The sequence below is a fragment of the Camelus dromedarius genome, chromosome 3 (genome assembly GCF_036321535.1).
Source record: "Camelus dromedarius isolate mCamDro1 chromosome 3, mCamDro1.pat, whole genome shotgun sequence".
Classification (NCBI taxonomy): domain Eukaryota; kingdom Metazoa; phylum Chordata; class Mammalia; order Artiodactyla; family Camelidae; genus Camelus; species Camelus dromedarius.
In genome coordinates this window covers 36,196,991-36,216,309 of record NC_087438.1, presented here as the reverse complement: position 1 = coordinate 36,216,309, position 19,319 = coordinate 36,196,991, and the positions used below count along the sequence as shown (strand labels likewise).

General features: G+C 43.5%; 1 protein-coding gene across 1 annotated transcript in view; it reads right to left on the bottom strand.

Annotated features, from left to right (window-relative positions):
* Positions 1–2,713: 2,713 nt before the first annotated feature.
* IL31RA (interleukin 31 receptor A) overlaps positions 2,714–19,319 on the bottom strand; it is a 45,882-nt gene continuing 29,276 nt past the window's right edge. The window contains exons 7-14 of the mRNA XM_031445313.2: positions 18,807–19,023; positions 13,415–13,597; positions 12,411–12,512; positions 11,445–11,591; positions 9,498–9,638; positions 7,489–7,582; positions 6,608–6,689; positions 2,714–4,982 (exon numbers count right to left, since the gene is read on the bottom strand). Of these exons, the coding sequence (XP_031301173.1) occupies positions 4,536–4,982; positions 6,608–6,689; positions 7,489–7,582; positions 9,498–9,638; positions 11,445–11,591; positions 12,411–12,512; positions 13,415–13,597; positions 18,807–19,023 (1,413 nt within the window). The 3' untranslated portion in view covers positions 2,714–4,535. The remainder of the gene's footprint in view (positions 4,983–6,607; positions 6,690–7,488; positions 7,583–9,497; positions 9,639–11,444; positions 11,592–12,410; positions 12,513–13,414; positions 13,598–18,806; positions 19,024–19,319) is intronic.

The window sequence follows — 19,319 nt, the reverse complement described above, 5'->3', positions numbered from 1 at the left end:
TTTAAGCCACACAAATAACCACGAAGTGTCATTAACCATACAGATCGACGAAATTCAGTTTACAGCAGTGAACAGCTGATTATCAGTGGCAAAGGACAAAGATATGTCTCCTGATATTGCAAGTCAATGTAGCTTTCTGGGGGATAGAATTGCGCAATATGTGACTATGACCATGAAACTCTGACCCAGCAATTCCACCTTTGGAAACAGCCTGGAGGAATGAAGACAAAGGTGGGAAAAGAAAATTTTGTGGCATGATGTTCACTGAAGTTGCTCTCTATACCAGGAGGACATTCAAAACAACCCTTAGCAAACCGCAACAGGCAGGCAGGCAGGCCGCGGGATTCTGCGTGTCCACTATAAACTATGCTCATGCACAGAATTTTATACACAAAATAGTAAGTGAAAGCAAAGGGAGAATACGATAGAATGAATATATAACTTGCAATTGGATGAAAACGTGTGTAGGGACACATAGATCATATCAGGAGTGAATTAAGAATGATGTAAATAATTGGTAGATTTTTGTTGATGTTGTTGTAAAGCTGAGTCCAAAATAAAATTTAAATTTACAAAAAGAAAGAGACACAATTAGAGAGACGCTATGTCTGGATGCTAAGGAGCACCCACAGCAAGTGCTGTGGGTCCAGGCAAGGGCTAGCTCAGCCAGGATTCCTCACTTGGGCATTACCAACACCTTGAGCCAGATCATTCATTGATGCAGGGGCTGATCTGTGCATTGTAGGGTGACTACCATCATTGCGGGCTTCTATCCCCTAGATGCCAGCAACACCACCCTCCCAAAATACCTCCAGGCATTGCCAAATGTCTGACAGTTGGGGGATCGGAGACAAAGTGGTGTAAGTGATAGCCACTGATTCTCCAGCTTAGCGGTGGGCAGCGGATAGGGAGTGGTGAGGTCTAGGGGGATCCAAGGAGTTGTGCCCTTCTAAGGGGGCCAACCTTACTCAGTCTGAAATCCAGAATGACATAACCGGGTTTCTTTTTTCATTAGCAGCTAATTCAGTCTGAGCCTCAAGTCTGTGGGCTACACAGGGGCAGGTCAGCTGGCTTCTTCTGACAAGGGCCAGATGGTGACCACTTTAGGCTTTGTGGGAAAAACTGTCACAACTACTGGGTCCTGCCTTTGTGGTGGTGGGGGGGAACTGCCACAGATGACATGACAAGGATGAGCATGGCTGTGTTCCAATTAAGCTTCGTTGATGGATACTGAAATTTGAATTCTATCAAATTTTCCCATGTCATTAAATATGATTCTTCCTCTGATTTTGTTTTCCAGCCCTTAAAAATGTCAGTATCATTTTTGGCTCATTGGCCCTACAGAAACAGAGCCCAGATTTTGCCTGAGAGCCGAGTGGCGGACCCCTGGAGTGAATGTGTATACAGCAGCTGCGATAACCGATAACGGGGGAGAGGGGTGCGCCACAAAGGGCGCCCAAACGCCCACGGGGAGGCCTGGCAGCCCAGTACAGGCTTTCCCCACAGGAGGGTGGAGCCACGCCAGACCCCTCCAGCACCCCCACCCGGACCCCCACCCCACATGCTGCTTCTACTGTCTGTTTTGTTGCAGCCTCCTGAGGAATCAGAATGAAGGTATCTTTTTTTAAAACAAAGATTGGCTTCTCTGCTATTCTTGTAATTTTTTTTCTGGTATTATTGTAAGAGAAAGGCTATTAATAGGACACTAACATTAACTGTTTGCATGGTTCCCAGAGCCCTGGGAACTCTAACAGGAATTTTATCAGTTTTTAATGACCCTGCTAAAACACATGTTTTCCTGTTTGCATCCTCTCAGTGTCTTTTTGACAGTCACAGAGAAGACGCAGGTGGCCTTTTCCGGATGCAGAGGCAACACAGGACACTGGGAGTGGGGACAGTCTGTGACTATATCCCAGGAGAGGATGGTCACTGTGGCTTCTCTTAGGCTGGTGTCCTGTGATCTGCTCTGGAGAGCAGTGTGTGGCCTGCTGAATGAACTCCTGGGGTTCCTGAGAAAACTGCAGCTCTTACTGGCAGGAAATGCTGACTCCTATGAGACTAGCCTGGGCATCTCAGACAAAACAGAGAGCCTCAATCTCCCTCACCCTCCAAGGCAGCCAAAATAAATATGGAAAATGATAACAGGGGGCTGATGAGAAGGACAAAAAGGGATAAAAAAAGGGGAAAAAAAGAGTTAAAAAGATAAAAAGCTACTGGGAGTGGTGGGGAAAAAAGGAGTAGAAAATGGGAAACATAAAGGAAAGTAAGAAATGGGAAGAAGAAATGAAACAGCAGGGCTGTGGTATTTGCAAACTGTCCATGAGATGGTTCGGGCTTTCACGAATGATCATGGGAGAGAGAGCAGAGGGTAACATCTTCATCTCTGAAATCCACTCACAGGAGCCATCTGGGACCTCTTCTCTCTCTTCAGCCATCCAATTCTTGGATCTTAGGTTCAAAAGCCTCATCCAGGTGTGAGATAGACAGGATTAGGGAGACAAACTCTGGGAATGCCCCTCCCCTGCCCACCTCACATAGACTTTGAGAAGACCCCTCAGCTGGAGGTGGCAGAGGGTCACAGGAGAGAGAGAAGTGTTGAGGGGTACAAAGCTAGAACCTCCTATAAGCTCACGAATCAAAGGCAGGGTGGAAAGAGCCCCATCTGGAACTCTGGGGGACGGGCAGCTCAAAGAATTGCCCAAGTCACCACAGTCGGGGGTGGGGGAGGTATCAGTGCAGGAAGAGCCCACTACAACCAGAAATCCAGTGTATCCCATTTGTTTGGTCCCCTTCTGCTCCCAGGATACAGGGTCCCTAGTACCCTGCTCAGGCCTCCCTCATTCCTTGGTTGATCAGTAGGCACTGTTCTGTAAACTAAGAGTGATGAATTTGGGGGGCAGGGGGTGCTGTAGACATGAGATTTAATGAGGAGAGAGCTTTGGGAAAGCATCCCCCAGCTCGTGCCCACAGTAAGGATGCGGCCGTTGGCTGAGGAAAGTGGCAGGTGACTTGACAGGGACAGGTGGGGCCAAAGGCACCTCCCAAGACCAACTCTGGGCAGACAACAAACCAGAGACAAAGCCTGCTGCTTCTCTGAATGTCCTCCGACGCTCAGAGCCAGTGCCAGGGTGGACAGGGCGTCAAAATCCCGAATGTGAATGAGTTACATACCCAAAGCGACAGAAATCACCAAATCGGGCTGTGGTTACTTCAAAAGGTCAGGGGCTTTGACTAGAAATTAATTTGGGTTATAGAAAGTAAGGCAATGGTTTGCAAGTCTGAGCCAGTGGCTCATGAAGTTTGTGCCGCTACATACACACTGACTTCTCAAACTCTCCTAGGAGAAAACCATCGTCAGCCTTTCCCTCTCGCAAGTGTCTAGCCTGCTGCTCCCAGCTGCCCCATCTCAGCAGGCTCTCAGCAACCTCCCCCAATGGCCAGAAGAGACACAGCCGCACGTTAGGAAGTCATCTGACGTCACTGTGGTCAGGGTGCCAGCCCTAAGTTCCAAGGTGCTGGCAGCTGAATCCCACCATCAGCACCTATGTTAAAGGCTCCACTAACTGAGCCTTGCCGGGTGAAGGCAGAGGAGCCCTGCAGTGGAGCAGCAGAGTTGCTAAGCATTGCATGTCCCCAGGCCCTGCACAGCTGCTTCTGGGAAGAGGTCATTGTAGGGTGTGTTCCTGGGATCTGAGATACCATGAGGGGTCGGACAGAGTCCCTGTAAAAAGCCACAGCAGTCTTTGGTGCTTTTCTATTCCCAGGCTTGGGTACAAGACAGAGGGGCAGCGAGGGCCTCGGGATACAGTTTCCAGGGCTGGGCAATGGCCTGGAGGGTGAGGCAGACGTGCTGGCCCAGCGAGAGTCCATTCCTGTGCCCTGCTGAGGCCCTCCCTCATTCCTCCATCCAATGTGGAGTGGGCCAAGGGAGATTTAAAGAAGGTAAAGAGGAATTTCAGGTGTGCCATCAGGAAGGCCCCAGCACTTCCCGCCCCATGTTGAGAGAGAAGCATAAGCTCTGACGTGATGTCGGGACTACCCTAGAGGTGGAGCCTGGAGCCTGGGAGGTCAAGTTGAAGGGAGAGAACCCTCACCTCCCACCAGACCACACAACGCCGACCAAACAACTGTCTTCCAGCAACGGGCAGAGTCTCTCCTGGAGCTGTGAGGAGCAGCCCCAGCAAAGGCTGCGCCCATGGCCCAATTCTTAGGGAAGACCAGATTTATCCACCTCCAGGACCCATCACCCCTCCAAGTCAATCTGTCACAGGCCTCAGTGAGAGCTCGCTATCTGAACAAAAGAAAATAAATGGCTTTTTCTCTGCAAAGTGCTCAGGCTGGTCACCATCCTTTCTTCTCAAGCAAGCTACATGTTCTTGCCGACCAAGCTCAAAAAGCCGCTCGGGGCTGTGCGAGGCTCCAACACAAGCAGGACGGGGAAACACCAAGGCAGCTCTTCTAGGCAAGTCCTGATACCATCTCTCTGCAAGAGTCACCCACACTGATGTGCAAAGGGATTCAAGCCACGGCAGCTCTTAGAATTCTCTTTGAGTTTGGTCTGGAAGTTTTTCAGACACGAGAAATTCTCTGGCTGTCACTGAATTTTTCAAGTATGGATTTGGTGCTCCTTCCTCGCAGAGTTGGTCTGGCCCTAAACTTTGGGCAGAGGGGAGAAGTTGCTCTCTGACTTCTGAGCTGCTTCCCTCTGGCATTCCGGAACATGGGTGTTGGAACTTTCCCGGTGGGATCTCAGGTGAAAAGGGGGGACAATAAGGCCTATAGGGAGAGGTCACGTACTCATTCTCTTCCCCTCCCCAGATGCTTTCCTGACCCTTTCCACGCTCCTCTGTGGAAACCTCTTCCAGAAGAGTCTCAAAGTTCACCACCAACTTGTCAATAAGGTCACTGGAGGCAGAACGTGGTTTTAGAATCCTGTCTTCTGTGTTCACAGAGTCATCAAACTCCTTCAGATTTAGCTTACCCTGGAAAAGAGAAAGGGACACCCCTGCAGTGGTCACTTGGGGGCCACATATGATGTAGCCAAAAGCTATTAGGCTTGGGACCCCAGTGCCTCACCTCTTGACCAGACCCCCACACTTCTCTTAGAGACCAGAGTGGTGCCCTTCCATGGGAGCTGGGCAAGAGTGGTCCATTTCCTGAGAAAGGACACACTGTATTCAAACAATTTCTTCTTCTAGAGAGAGCTCAAGGCTATTTTCCACATAATCATATACTCACTAAATCCCAGTAGGGGTCGAGGCATCAAAATTAGAACTCTTACAGATGAGAAAACAAAATCATGAAGACAAATGACTTGCCTAACATCACCAGAAAAATCAAAGGTGGCCTTCTGGTAGGGGCCATGTACTTGTCATCTTTGTATCCCCAGAGCCTGGCTCAATCATACAGTGAGTGATTAATAAGTGTTTGCTGTAGAGGCCAGACCTACAGATGATTCAAAAAGCATTTTAGACATCAGACAATACTGCCTGTGAACTAATTTACTCTTTTAGTAACTTTTAATAAGTAGGCAAGTAAATAGGGTAAGACATGACTGATAAAGGAGAGAAGAAAATAGAAATAGGAGTAACAAAAATTAAAATAAATAAATAAAAGTAATTAAAATGTTCATATTAAAAAAAAAAGACATCTGAGTTGAAACAAAAGGTAATATTAAAAATTCCTGAGCACGTGGTGGGATGGTCACTCCAGGACCTTGCTTTCAACGTATAAACAATAAGTTTCTACTGTATAGAACAGGGAACTATATTCAATATCTTGTAGTAATCTATAATGAAAAAGAATGTGAACATGAATATGTATATGTATGACTGAAACATTATGCTTCACACCAGAAATTGACACAACACTGTAAACTGACTGTACTTCAATAAAAAAAGAATGCAAAAAAAAAACTCCTGTATCAAGAAGTACTAGAAACCGTCTTTCACTAATGAGGATTTAAAGGTTATATTTGATCGAGGTTATTTCTACTAACCAAGAAATTAAACTTTTAAAATTTCAGAACAGTTTTCAATGTAAGAACTAACAAAAATGCAGGTTTTCTACTTACGGATGATTCACTAGAAAACCCCATTGCCAGTTAATGTTTGACTGTAACTTCCCCAAACTGATTTCCTCAATTTCGTAGTTTGAGGCAGCCTGCCCCAGCCTTTGAATAGAAACCACATCAGTGGCCTCCCAGCATCTCCAGGTGGTCTCTAGATTAACTTGCTCTTGGTTGCTTTTTAAATGGCCTCAATCTTATAGCCAAGTTCTCCTGCCCTCTAATTAGACATGCAGGTCCTTAACGATAGGGTCGGTGTCTTCCATGACATCCTTTCTAGGACCAACCAGTCCCATGCCCAGCACATATTAGGTCCCATGAGCCTGATGAGTCCTTTTCCTCTTGTTCAAAGGATGAGGTCAAAGTCATTCCAGGAAAGCTGACTGCACCTGTCCTGCCAGGGACTTTTTAGCCTCAAGATCTCTTTATGTGAACCCTGTACAAATCTCAGCCCAGGACTGCCCCTCACTTCCATCACCCTGTCCACCACCCACAACCAGCCAGCTCAATGATCTCTTTAACAAAAACAGGAGAGTTTACCTTGAAATCACCTCCGTGCCACAAGGCTATACTGCTTTCGGCAGGGTTGGGGACAGCAGGCCAACATAGCTGCTTCAATTTGCTAATAAGAGATAAGAGTTTAAAATAGGAAGTGAGTCCAGGAAGCATTTCACTTGCACTGTATGGACAAGCCCAAAGAGTACGGCTTTGCTATAGGGATTATATGGCTCCCTACTGAGTAAAGGAAGCCACGGCCTCCTGACAGGTACTGGGAAAGCAAAGCAGTTTGAGGGGGTGACATCGCAAGTCATCTACAGGACATGATGGGAAGAGACCTTGCATTCAAAGCTATTCCCACTCTTTCCGGCTCTCCCACCCCTGTATCTCCACCCTCTGGTCCTGGTGCGGGAAATCACAGCATCACAGAGCCATTCCTTTGAGATTTATTTCCCAGGAAAGGTAACAGTCTAAGCCTTATAAGATACTCATACTTTAGAACAATGATTCTCAAAGTGTGGTCTCAACCAGAAGCACCATCTGGGGCTTGTTAGACATGCAAGAGAGAAGCTGGTGGCCTTGAGGCCCCTTGCTGCTACCAGGGGTTCCCTCTAGACACAGAGAAAAGACATTCTCCCCAGCTCTATGCTCAGATGCTGAACACAGCAGATAATGCCTGTGGGGCAGCTGGTGCTTCCCTGGCCTCAAAAAGGCTTAGGCATTGTGCATGGGCTGCAGAGGGTGAAAGTCCTCTTGTTTGGTCAGAATTCTGATCTGCCATCTCACAGGGCATATAATAAATTCAATACATATGTACAAAATCAATAAATGAATGGACGCCCTTAACAGTAGTGTGCCCTCTCCCACTCATGGTACCTTCCACCCCTGATTTGGAGGGCTCACACTGCTACCTATAAACTCACTTGAGTGCTTTGAGACCATATGCCACCATCAGGACAATGAGAATAAGAAGGCCTCCTCCAACCAGAGAAGCTCTAAGAAAAATCTCAAAGACACCTTTGGGAAAAGGACAACAAAAGTCAGTAGCAGGTTGAGCTCTTTACTTTCTTAATAAAAATCAAAGATTAACTTTTTCTTCCAGCAGCTTCAGCAAACATTCCTTATTAGTTTTCTTTCAACTCAATTCAAATTCATTCCATTTCTTTTCTCCCCGAGTAATATGGACAGAAACTGTGTTCACCAGGTTCATCCTCCAACTTCATCCATTTAATAAACATTTTCTGAGCACTTACAATTTGCCAAACACTATCCTAGGCAATAAAACAAACAGCAAGAAGCAAAGAATACAAGATCCCTACTCTCATGAAGCTTATGTTCTGGTACAAGAACTCAGGCAATAAATAATATAAGATTATTTCAGATAAGCAGAGTGACAGCGAGTAACTAAGGTAAGGTGGGAGGGGGTTAGCAACTTTAGAGAGGTGGCAAAGCAAGACTTCCTGGAGAAGTGGAATTTGAGCTGATGTGAAGAATGAGAAGGAACCAGCATGAGAAAACATGGGGAAAGAATTCCAGGCAGAAGGAAAAGCTGATACAGAAGGCTTGAAGCAGGAACAACTTAAGGAACATAAAAGGAAGTGGTGGGAGATGAGGTCAGTAAGGGACAGATGATGAAGGATCCTGAAAACTACGGGAAGGAGTCTGGATTTTACTTAAAATACAACAAGGGGAGGGGGGGTATGGCTCAGTGGTAGAATGTGTGCTTAGCATGTACAAGATTCTGGATTCAATCCCCAGAACCTCCATAAATAGAATAGAAAGGAAAAAAGAAAAGAAAAATCAGAAGCCATTGGTGGGTTTTATACAGGGGGTCTAGGATTTTAAACTCTGACCACTTTGTGGAGAACAGATGGTAGAGGATCAAAGACAGAAGCAGGGAGATCTACAATTTGTAGACCAAGGGTAAGAAACTTCTTGGCTCCAAGGCAGGCTCTTGTTTTCAATTTGACTCTAGAGAAAATTCCAGCAGATAATGCAGCTTGTGCCTGGTGTTATGAAAATACAGCATAATTTTAAAAGATATTAAAGAGCAATATCAAAAAGGATTCCAAAAAGGCAATGTTAGCTGCTAAAACAGAGTATGTTTTCTATGTGAAAACACATGCTATGCTCACATTTTCCAGAACCATGAGCTGTATTTATTCTTTTGAAAATTTGATGAACAAGAGGCTTTCAAGAATACTCAAAGCAGACTCCTTATAGCTTTTATTGCAAATTTTGCAATGTTCCTTTACTTTTAATTTTCATTTTTAAAAACAGTATTAGAATATCCTTAAAATCAAGTCTCTGTCACTCAAGGACTTGGAAAAATTAAACTGTTTCTCTGTTTCTCCCATTCTCCTTCCTCCTTTCTCCATTTCCCATCTCATCCCATCTTCTTTCCCTCTTGAATATTCCCCATAACCATCATGTGAATCATATTATATTTTACATATTTGGTGTATTTATTAAATTATTCTTGCTCCTGTTTTAAAATATAAAAGCTGTCAATAGAACACATTATGTACATTTTTGCTCAAAAAACTCCACAAATGATGAGGATAAGTGTACAGTATCCTCTGACTCACAGAAAGAGGTGGCTATGAACTTGGAGACAGTCTAGAGGTGGGAGATGGTTTGGAGCAAGAGTGAAGTTGGCATTAATTTGATCCTTCCTTCCTATGATGATAGAGGATACCCATGAGGAAGAAGTAAAATGACCAGTCTTTCCAAATTCAGTCTCCATTTGCCTACTCTCCTTACTCCCTCCTCACCCATATGCCTTTCAGAAAGACCAGTGAGTCAGAGAGCAGATGGTTCTTCTCATTAAGCTCTTTCATTTGGCTTCCCCCTGTGTTTGGCAAACATCGCCTACAACTGGCCTAAAGGAAATGCCAAGGAGACATTCCCAGGGACTGAAGGAAATACTCACTAATTGACAATGTCTTGAAGTTTATCTTGGTGCCATTGATTCCCCCAGCACTGGTGCTGGCCATGACCTGAACAGTGTAAGAGGTCTTTCGTGTCAGGGACTCCAGGTCATACTGAAGGATGCTGGCATTGACTGTCTTGGCTAAAGGAAAAATACAGAAGTCAAACACCAGAGCTAAGCCCAACTGAAAACTGTGCTTTAGCAGCACTGAAACAAGAGCATTGGAACCTGGACTTCCAGGCTTGCCCATCTCATAACCCAATCCCTCTATCCATGTTCTGACTAAAATTAGCCTATCAAGATGGCTCAAAGACCTGAATATAAGAGTTAAAACTATAACACTCTTAGATGACAACATACGGTAAATATATACAGTCTTGAATTTGGTGATGATTTCTTAGATATGACACCAAACACGCAAGCAGCAAAAGAAAATAGATTAAACTGGACATCATTAAAATGGAAGGTTTTTATACATCAAAAGATATTACCAAGAGAGTGAAAAAACAACTCACAGAAAGGAAAAAATATTTGCAAATCATATATGTGATAAGGAATTTGTATCTTGAATATATTTAAAAAAAACTCTTACAACTCAACAACTGAAGGACAAACAACCAAAGTTAAAAATAAACAAAGAGATTGAAAGGACTCTCTCCAAAGAAGATACACAAATGGACAGCAAGCACATACAAAGATGCTCAACATCGTTAGTTATAAAGGAAGTGCAAATGAAAACCACACTGAGATAGCACTTTACACCCACTAGGATAGGCATACTTTTCTTTTTAAATGGAAGATAGCAAGTGTTAGTAAAGATATGGAGAAATTGGAACTCTCGTGCATTGTGGTGGGAATGTAAATTGGTGTAGCTACTATGGAAAACAGTTTGATGGTTCCTCAGTAAGTTAAACTAGAATTACCATATGACCCAGCAAGTCTACTTCTAGGTATATACCACAAAGAATTGAAAGCAAGGATTCAGGTAATTACACACCAATGTTCATAGCAGTGTTAATCACAAAGGCTAAAGATAGAAATAACCCAAATGTCTTATCAACTGATGAGTGGATAAACAGACTGTTTATCCGTATAATAGAAAATTATTCAGCCATAAGAAGGAATGAGGCACTAATACACGCTACAGCATGGATAAGCTTTGAATACAGCGTGCCAAGTGAAAGAAGCCAGGCGTAAAAGACCATGTTGCATGATTCCATTTGTAGGAAACACCAGAATAGGTAAATCCACAGAAACAGAAAGCAATTTTGTGGCTGCCAGGGGCTGTGGGATGAGGGTAAGGAAGTGACTGATTCATGGGTACAGGGTTTCTGTTTGGGGTGGAAATATGTAGTGGTGACAGTTGACCAACATTATAGATATACTTAATGCCACTAAATTGTATACTTTCAAATGTTTAAAGTGGTAAATTTTATGTTGTATGTTTTTGTAGATATGAAACAACAACAAAAAAATTAGCCTAAACAGGAATCTAAGCCTAGCCCAGAATTTATGATGTCAGGACACGGTAGATTCAAGAAAAAGGCAGTGGGCAGTAGGAATCATGGTAAAACATCCTGCAGCTAAGTAAGTGCCACCAAGCAGGGTCTGTCCCCTCTCCACTCTCTAATTTGGGCCTTCCCCACTCTGGAATAATGGTAAGGAAGCTCCCAGGAGGCCCACCTGTTCACAGCCTGACTGGCACAATTATATCAATTCCTCTGGTTCCTACAGGGCTCTCAGGTACAATCATTTCACTCCCATTTGACTCTAGATCACTCAAGAGGCAGGTGCCCTTGGCCCCATTTTCAGACAAGGTCAAAGAGGCTAAGGGATTCATGCAAGGTGGCCAGGTATCAGCCATGGGAGCCACCCCTACAGCAGGTCTATACAGAGCATCTATCTGGGGCACGGAGGTTCTTTCAACTTAGCTATAAGCTTACTTACAGAATTCCTTTCCATCTTCAGCTTGGTAGAATATGGTGTAGTTGCTGATGAAACCATTTCTTTTGTTCTTGGGAATCTCTTTCCATGTAATTGTGACTGTCTTCACACCAATGTTCTCCACCTTGGTCATGGGACCTACTGATGGAGCTTTATAGGACAGGGAGATAAACAACAAACACTGAGTCACACCCAGCAGATCCTTCTCCCACAACGTCTTTGGCCAGTACTCAGACCATAATCAGTGCTGGAGGTGGGAGGTGGTGGTGGAAAGGGAACCGATGGATCAACTTGTTCAAGAAAACTGTTGTCTGGAGCCATCCATCTTGAACAGGAAGACAAGCAGTGCCAAAAACCAGAGGAAAAGTACTTTCTTACAGACCTCTCACTCTAATTTGGCACCCAGCTCTTTCATTCATATCCATAATAGCTCTTATCAGTTGAAGAGTATGCCTCCATGGACTACCTTTGAGTGACAGGATATATTTTCTAATGTTGAATCTGGAAGATGTTAACTTTCAAAAAGATAAAAATAAAGTTTGAGCAGTTCACCAATAAATCCTTTGCTTATTGCTGCATAATTAAAAATCATTTTTTAGCATCTCCAACTTACAATTAACTCTGTAGGATCCCTAACTTGGTCTTAACTAAATGTTGTTTCTGTTTACAGCACTGTTTTTACTAAGTTTCTTTGCAATTTTTGGCAAGTTATCTCACCTCTCCGAGCCTCAATTTTCCATTTGTGAAACGAGGGGCTTGGACTCAACGACCTCCAACGGCTACCCCAGCTTTAAAGTTTAGTGAATCTGACCACAATCGTGTCAAACATACATAGCTTAGTACAAGCTAAAGACGCAGCACAGATGAAGGCTACAGCAACACTGAATGAGCTGTAGGCCTTCACAGCCTTGTCGGAAGGTTGGACAAGCCCAGTGTTTTCTTTCCCCACAGGACCTTGTCCATACATACCACCTTCTTTGACATAAGTCTGGATGGAATATGGTTCACCCACTTGGTCTTTCAACATTGGATACACAGAGATGTTGTAGCACTGGAAAGGTTTTAATTTATCTGTTGAAAAGAGAGAGAGAGAAATAAGCATTAAGTGCAGAGTGCAGCATAGTAGGATGATAGACTAAGAGTTATAGCCCTCGACTTATGCAAGATATTCTATTTCTCTACAGTTTTCACCTCTGGAAAATAAGGAGGTTAGGTTGGATGGCCTCTAACATCTTTTCCAGCTCTAACATTTTAAAATAAATTCTTAGAACTAAGCCTGCACCACTCTGACAATATGACAGAGCCACTCAGGAAGGGAGAAGCAAGAGAGCCAGTCTCTCCTCCATCGCTGATCTTGTATGATTTAGGGGCACTGCAGAATAAACTGAATCCTTCTCTCAATAGCATATGCCCCTAGAGAACTCAGATACCATAAAGTTTAGCTCTTCTGTCTGTCTGCATCCCTACGTAAGCATGATTCTTCATATGGATGCTATTAAGTATTAAGAAATGTTTGGACTGACCGAATTGGGAGGGCAAAGCCTCACTTGCTTGTCGTACATGGTGCAGGAACTTTCTCAAAAAGAAGGCTACTCCCTGTATCAGTCATGTGGGGAGGGAGTCTAGCTCTTCAACAAGCAACCAGAACTGAAGGAGGTGCCCTGGGTAGGACAGATGGGATACAAACTCTGGTGTTAATCCCATGATCAAGATATCTGGGACGAGCTCTCTGATGGTAGGTGTTGAGATAGTGTTTTCCACCTGGAAACACTCCAGGTATCTGGTGTGATACCCATCACATCCTGTTCCTGCATTGCTGGGAAATGCCAAAAATTACACTTCAGTAAGCCTGCACTGGCTTGTCAAATTGTATTACTCACCTTTACAGCTTTGAAGCCAAGGTTAAGGATTTAAAAACTGATGAAAGTGAAACTGTCTCCTACACAGCAGGAATTTATAGGGTCCACAGTTACCTTTCTTTATTGTCCAGTTCTTGGCCTGAGACACAGATTCCCAGGAAATAAGTGAGGGCTCTGAGTCCAAATCTGGGACCCACTCAACCACCCATTTGTCCACCTTCAGAGTGAAGCTTTGCCACTCCACCACCAGCTGGTCCTGAGTAAGGCAAGCCTGCATGGCTGTGACGCACTGAACCGCTGAAAGGAGAGAAAAAGACTGCTTCACAACTACCCAAATCATCCTCCAAAGTCACCAACTGCATCAGCATCCATTCATTGCCCAAACTGTAAAGAGGGGCGGAGTTCAGAATCTCCATGCAGCCTTCCCTGATGGTGCTGTTTTCACTGCTTTTATTGTATCCCTTTTCTTTACCCCCAACATTTGATGATTAAGTGCCTTTTTAATATTTTGTTACTACCTCCTCCTCCCAATTTATGCATTTCCAGAAAAGCATCTCACTAGAGAGCTGATGACTAGGAAGTCTTACAGGGTAGCTCTGGTGTCTCCACAAGTCAAAGGAAAGCAAGCCTGAGACAAAGAATGACCCTCTAAAGGTAGAATTTCAGACACCAGGAATTCTGGGGCTGGGAAGCTGGGAGATGGTGACCCTAAAGTCATACCAGAGAGATGGCTTCAAATTTCAACTGTATAGGCTAGCCCTACACAACCTGGCTATGGAGTCCTACCCTCCAGGCAGTAAGAATTGTGTCTGTAGCAGAAAGATATGGACACCCCCATCCAAAGCACCTAGCTGTGAACTAATATAAAAATGACTACTTTTTCTGCAGGCCTAGCAGAAAACTCATCTGGGGAAATAGGCCACAGGATTTCTTTAACAGAAAAGTTGAACAGTGGCTTCAGATCCAGGATCTGGGATTTAATCAGAATCAGAGTGCTCCTTTATTGAACATGTTCTGAACATGCAGAGGAGAGGACAAGGGGGCCCAGGGAGGCAGAGAAGGAGGGCACGAAGGAGTGGGGTTCCGGAGACCACAGTGGGTGGCTCTAATCCACTCCTCACCAGTCGGAACACACCTGGACCTTCAAAACTGGCAGCCACAGGAAGTATATTGAAACATCAAAGACAGTCCTGGATGAGGGCAGAAGAGGAGATGGAGTCCTTCAAAGAAACCAAAACGCCTCTTGAAGCTAGAAGCCTAGGCAAGGGTAGAGAGTTGGTCTTGGGGGACAGGGGTACAGAATCCTACTATTTCTGTGCAACAAGCTCCAGCAGGCTGTGTGCATATTTAGTAGTCTTTGTTCTTGAAGGCCACAATTTATGAATCCTTTTCCTGAAGTTTGTGGGCCTTTATGAGACACTCTAGTTTCTAGTTCTAGAAGTAAGGCCAGGTAATTTGTCAACCTGAAAGGGTAGTTCTGAGGAAGAGAAAGGGTAGTTCTGAAAGGGTAGTTCTGAGGAAGGGAAACTGAGGTGTGGGGAAAATGTAAAGCTGGAGTAGGGGCAGAGGCCCAGGCAAGAAGCAGAGCCAGGAAATCAACCCCACCTAACCCCCGGGGCTCCCGCTTTCTCCTCATAGCCTCTAAGCATCCTCAGTCGCTGTTCCAGACAGGCTGGAAGTCATTACTGGAGCACTGGGAACCTCACCCAGCCTCTTATAGCTGTTAGTGCTCCCTGACCTTCTCAGATTCCCTCTGACTATTTTTACATGTTGCCTGGCTGGAATGAGATGTAACTTACACTGCAAAGTCCTCCTGCCGGGTCAAAATGGAACCACCCTCCCCAGGACTTTCAACTCAGATTGCACCTGTTATGAGTTGAATTTTGTACCCCTCCTTCCCCCTCACCAAAGATATCTCCTCAGTACTGCAGAATGTAACTGTATTTGGAAATTAGGTCATACTTATAGACCTAAGTCTTTAAGGTAAGATAGTGGGCCCTTAACCCGATATGACTGGTCTCCTGAAAAGTGGAATTTGGATGCAGAGACAGAGACACACATGAAGCTGGTCATGTGAAAAATGAGTCAGCGATTGGAGTTAGGCTGTTTCAAGCTAAGGAAAGCCTGGGCTTCTAGCAGCTGAAAGAAGGAAGGAAGGATCCTCCCCTAGAGGCTTTTGAGGGAGCATGGCCCTGCCAACACCTTGATTTCAGACTTCTAACCTCCAGAACAATGAGACAATGAGTTTCTATTGTTTGAAGCCACCCAGTCTATGGTGTTTGTTGGGAAGACCTGGGAAAATCAACCAGCACCTTTGGTTCAGCCTCCTCCTCGTCCTTGGCCTCAGTTTCTTCACTTCCTTTTCTGGTCTCTCTGATGTTTCCTAATAAATCACTTGTACACAAATCCTTAACTGAAGACGGGAGTGAATGTTTGTTGCTAAGCCCACACTCCTTCTCTTTACCAACATCGGAGCTCTGCGGAACAAGGACTAGGTATAAAGAGGAAACAAGCCCAGGCTCTGGACCACAGTGGGTGTGGAAACGGTTCAATCCAGCTGTGAGTCAACCTCGAAAGACAAAAGTCCTGGGCAGCAGGAAGGGGTGCTGAGAGAAATGTTTCCAAATCAACATTCTACTGAACATCAACTAACTGCTTTCACCACTCAACAATAACATTTTTTTTTAAAGACAATTAATAGATTGCCCTAAGGCTTTATATATACATATTTTTAAAAATTGAAGTATAGTCAGTTTGCAATGTTGTGCTGTACACCAGAAATTGACACAACACTGTCAACAATAACTTTTTGAGCAATTTCTCCAAATACAGTATACCCCCAAGTGTGGTAGGAGACACACATCCCTCCTGGGGGGAGGGGAAAGGGACTTTGACTGTAAACACCATTAATTTCTTGTGTTTTGCAGTCTCTCTGTGCCTATCAAAAACCATTCTCAGATGCTGATGGTGCCTCACCTTTGCCAGCTGTCCTAGCCCAGCCTGAACTCTACCCCAGCTTGGTCCCACTGCCCTCCTCAGCCCTTCATCACACAAGTGGCTGCACTTTGTTAGCCTCAGACTACTCCTGCTGCGTGGTGGCCAAGGTCTCCTAAACTCAGAGGGTATTCTTCCCAGAAGGAACCTGAAGATGTATCTATTTCAATTCTTTGTTTGAAAGGTGGGAAAATGGAGGCTCACAGAGATAAATAACAAATTCAGTGTTACATGGCATCTGTGACCAGATTTCTAAGTCACTGTGTTAATACCAAGTCCAAGGTTCTGGATGAGGTATATTATACAAGTTTGGAATCTTGCAGACCTGGACTTGAATTCTACCTGAGAGACTACTAAAAGCCTTCCTGAATCTCAGCTTCATCATCTATAAAATGAATCTAATAGTATCTACCCCATGGGTCATTTCAGGGATAACATTAGATTAACCTGTGTCATCCTAGCACCATGCCTGACAAATCCTAATGGATAATATTTGATAATTATACTTACTTAAATATTGTCATAATTATTATTATTATTAATTACTATTATTATTATTATTATAACTATTCTGCAGCTGACTCCACTTTCTTAAACAAGATTCTGTAGACTATTACTTTCTTATATGTCTAGGACAGGGATCTGTAAAGGGGTCTTAAAGGGCCAAATGGTAAACATTTTAGGTATTGGAGGCCTGTGTCACAATTATTTCACTTTGCCATTGTGCACAAAGGGAGACATAGACAGTATGTAAACAAAAAGGTGTGGTTGTATCCCAATAAAATTTATTTGCAAAAAACAGGTGTCAGGCCAGGTCTGGCCCACAAGCTATAGTTTGCCTACACCTGGTTTGGGACCATTAAAGCCGATGATTACACCGATGTTCATGACACAAAACAAGGAGCTTCAGAATTGGAAAAAAAACAACAAAAAGCCCTAGGTGAATTTAGCATAATCTTAGTTAAAGTATATTACATAGTATTTTTAAAGTTGATAACCCATGCGTAATAGAAATTTAATCAGAAGTTTTATTAAGAATGATAATAATAATTAACACTAGACAAAGCACTTTACATACACAATCTCATTTAATCCTCACAATAGCTCAATGAGATACTTATTACTAAATAATAGCCCATCTTACAAGTAGCTAAGGTTTAGAAAGTTTAGATAATTTGCCCAAAGTTTATGGAGGAAAGATTTAAACCCAAGGCTGCTAGACTCCAAAGCCTATGTTTTTCTCCCCTACTCTTTACTGCCTCCCACTACGGAGTCACACCAGGAAACTTAGATTACTATTCAGCAATACCTCTATTAACAAAGAATGTGTATTCAGTGACACATGCATTTGTCAGAAACTTCATCACTGGGGTATTGGACAGGCAGGAACTAGAATGCCAGGAACTAAGGACTGTGGGGAATACTATTAAATACTAACTAAAATAATATCAAGTATAGCTCAAAACACACAAAAGTGTATATCTAGGAGTTCTAAAATGAGGCAAAAGAAGAAATGGTTAAGTTCAAGGAAAAGATAAAGAAGAAAGCACAGGCAGACAAGCCTAGACCTGGAGGTATAAATCTCAGAACCACTCTAGGTCTAAGAAATAGAGAGAGATGGAGAATTGGAGAGTGCATATCCCAGCTATGGTGTGTTTCAACAAATAGATACTGAGTAAGCGCCTTGTCTCTGCTAACTGCACTATGCCTGCCATAGGCATCAGAAATGGAAGAGGAGAAGGAGGAGGAGAAAAACAGACAAAAATCTCTGCCCTCATGGAACATGCATCCTACTGAGGGAGAGAGAGGTAATAAACAAAGTAAATGAGAAAATCCAAAGGATGAGAAATAGTAAAATCTGTAGAGAAAAATAAAGTAGCGAAGAGGAAATCCATTGCCTGCAATTCTTTGAATAAGAATCAAAGAAGCTATTTTATTCCAAAATAGGATATAAAATATGAATTTGCCTGTAAGCAGTAAAATGTTAAAAATTACTTAATCAGAAGTATAATTTTGATTACACAAGTTATTGGGAAGTATGAACATTAGAAATTTTCCTAATTCTGATAGTCAAATGAAAGGGGGAAAAGAAGAAAATGGGAGAGTGAGCAAACCAAGGCTGGATGTGATCAGTACTGTGAGGGGAAGATTTTGAAAGAGAGGTTTCAGCTGCTGAGGGCAAATGTGGCAGATATGACAGTTTGTAGAGCTCAACTCAGCTTACAATCACTCAGACCAAAAACAAATACAAGCTGAATGTAGAACTTCTAGGCTTATGAGTTTGTACCATATGATTTATGAAGCCTCTGATTTTCAACACAGGCTTTGTTCCAAAGAAACTATCTCAAGAGGCCCATTAATTACCAGAAGATAATGATCTCCCCACCATATCCTAAAACATCTTCTTTTCCATTTTGACTTGAGAGAAACCAACCTTTGAGAGGATAGGGACCACTCCTTGGCCAACTGGATGGGGCCAGGCATCTAAATAAGATGTTTGTGCTATACTTACACTTTTCATCAACAGCTGGAATCCTCAGGGTGGCTACTGGAGACTTTCCAAGAGAATTATAAGAAGTCACAGATATCCAGTAGGCCTTGCCTTCCAGATACAGTTCAAGCTGCTGGTTAGTGGTGTTTATAGTCTCTGTGAGGTTAGTGCTGTTTTCTGGAAAGTACCATATGTTGTAGCCAAGTGTTTTTTCCAGGACAGGGGCTCCTTTTGCCTTCTGAATACAAAGAAGACAAAATTTATTGCCAAAAATAAAGAAAGGCATTAAGATAGTGATGAATGGTGGGGATCAGGGGTGGGAGGTAATGTTAACTATTACGTGCTAAACTACAATCAGGTAATTACCCTTCTGGAATGAATAACATACCTTGAGCCATGAGATTAACCCCTCAGGTGCCAGAAGAGGGGATTTCTAAAATGGTCCCTTGGTACCAACCCTTGTCATAAATCGAATTCCATGAAGCTAAACTAGGGTGATGCCCAAATCAATGCAAGCAAGCCATCCCCCTTTTC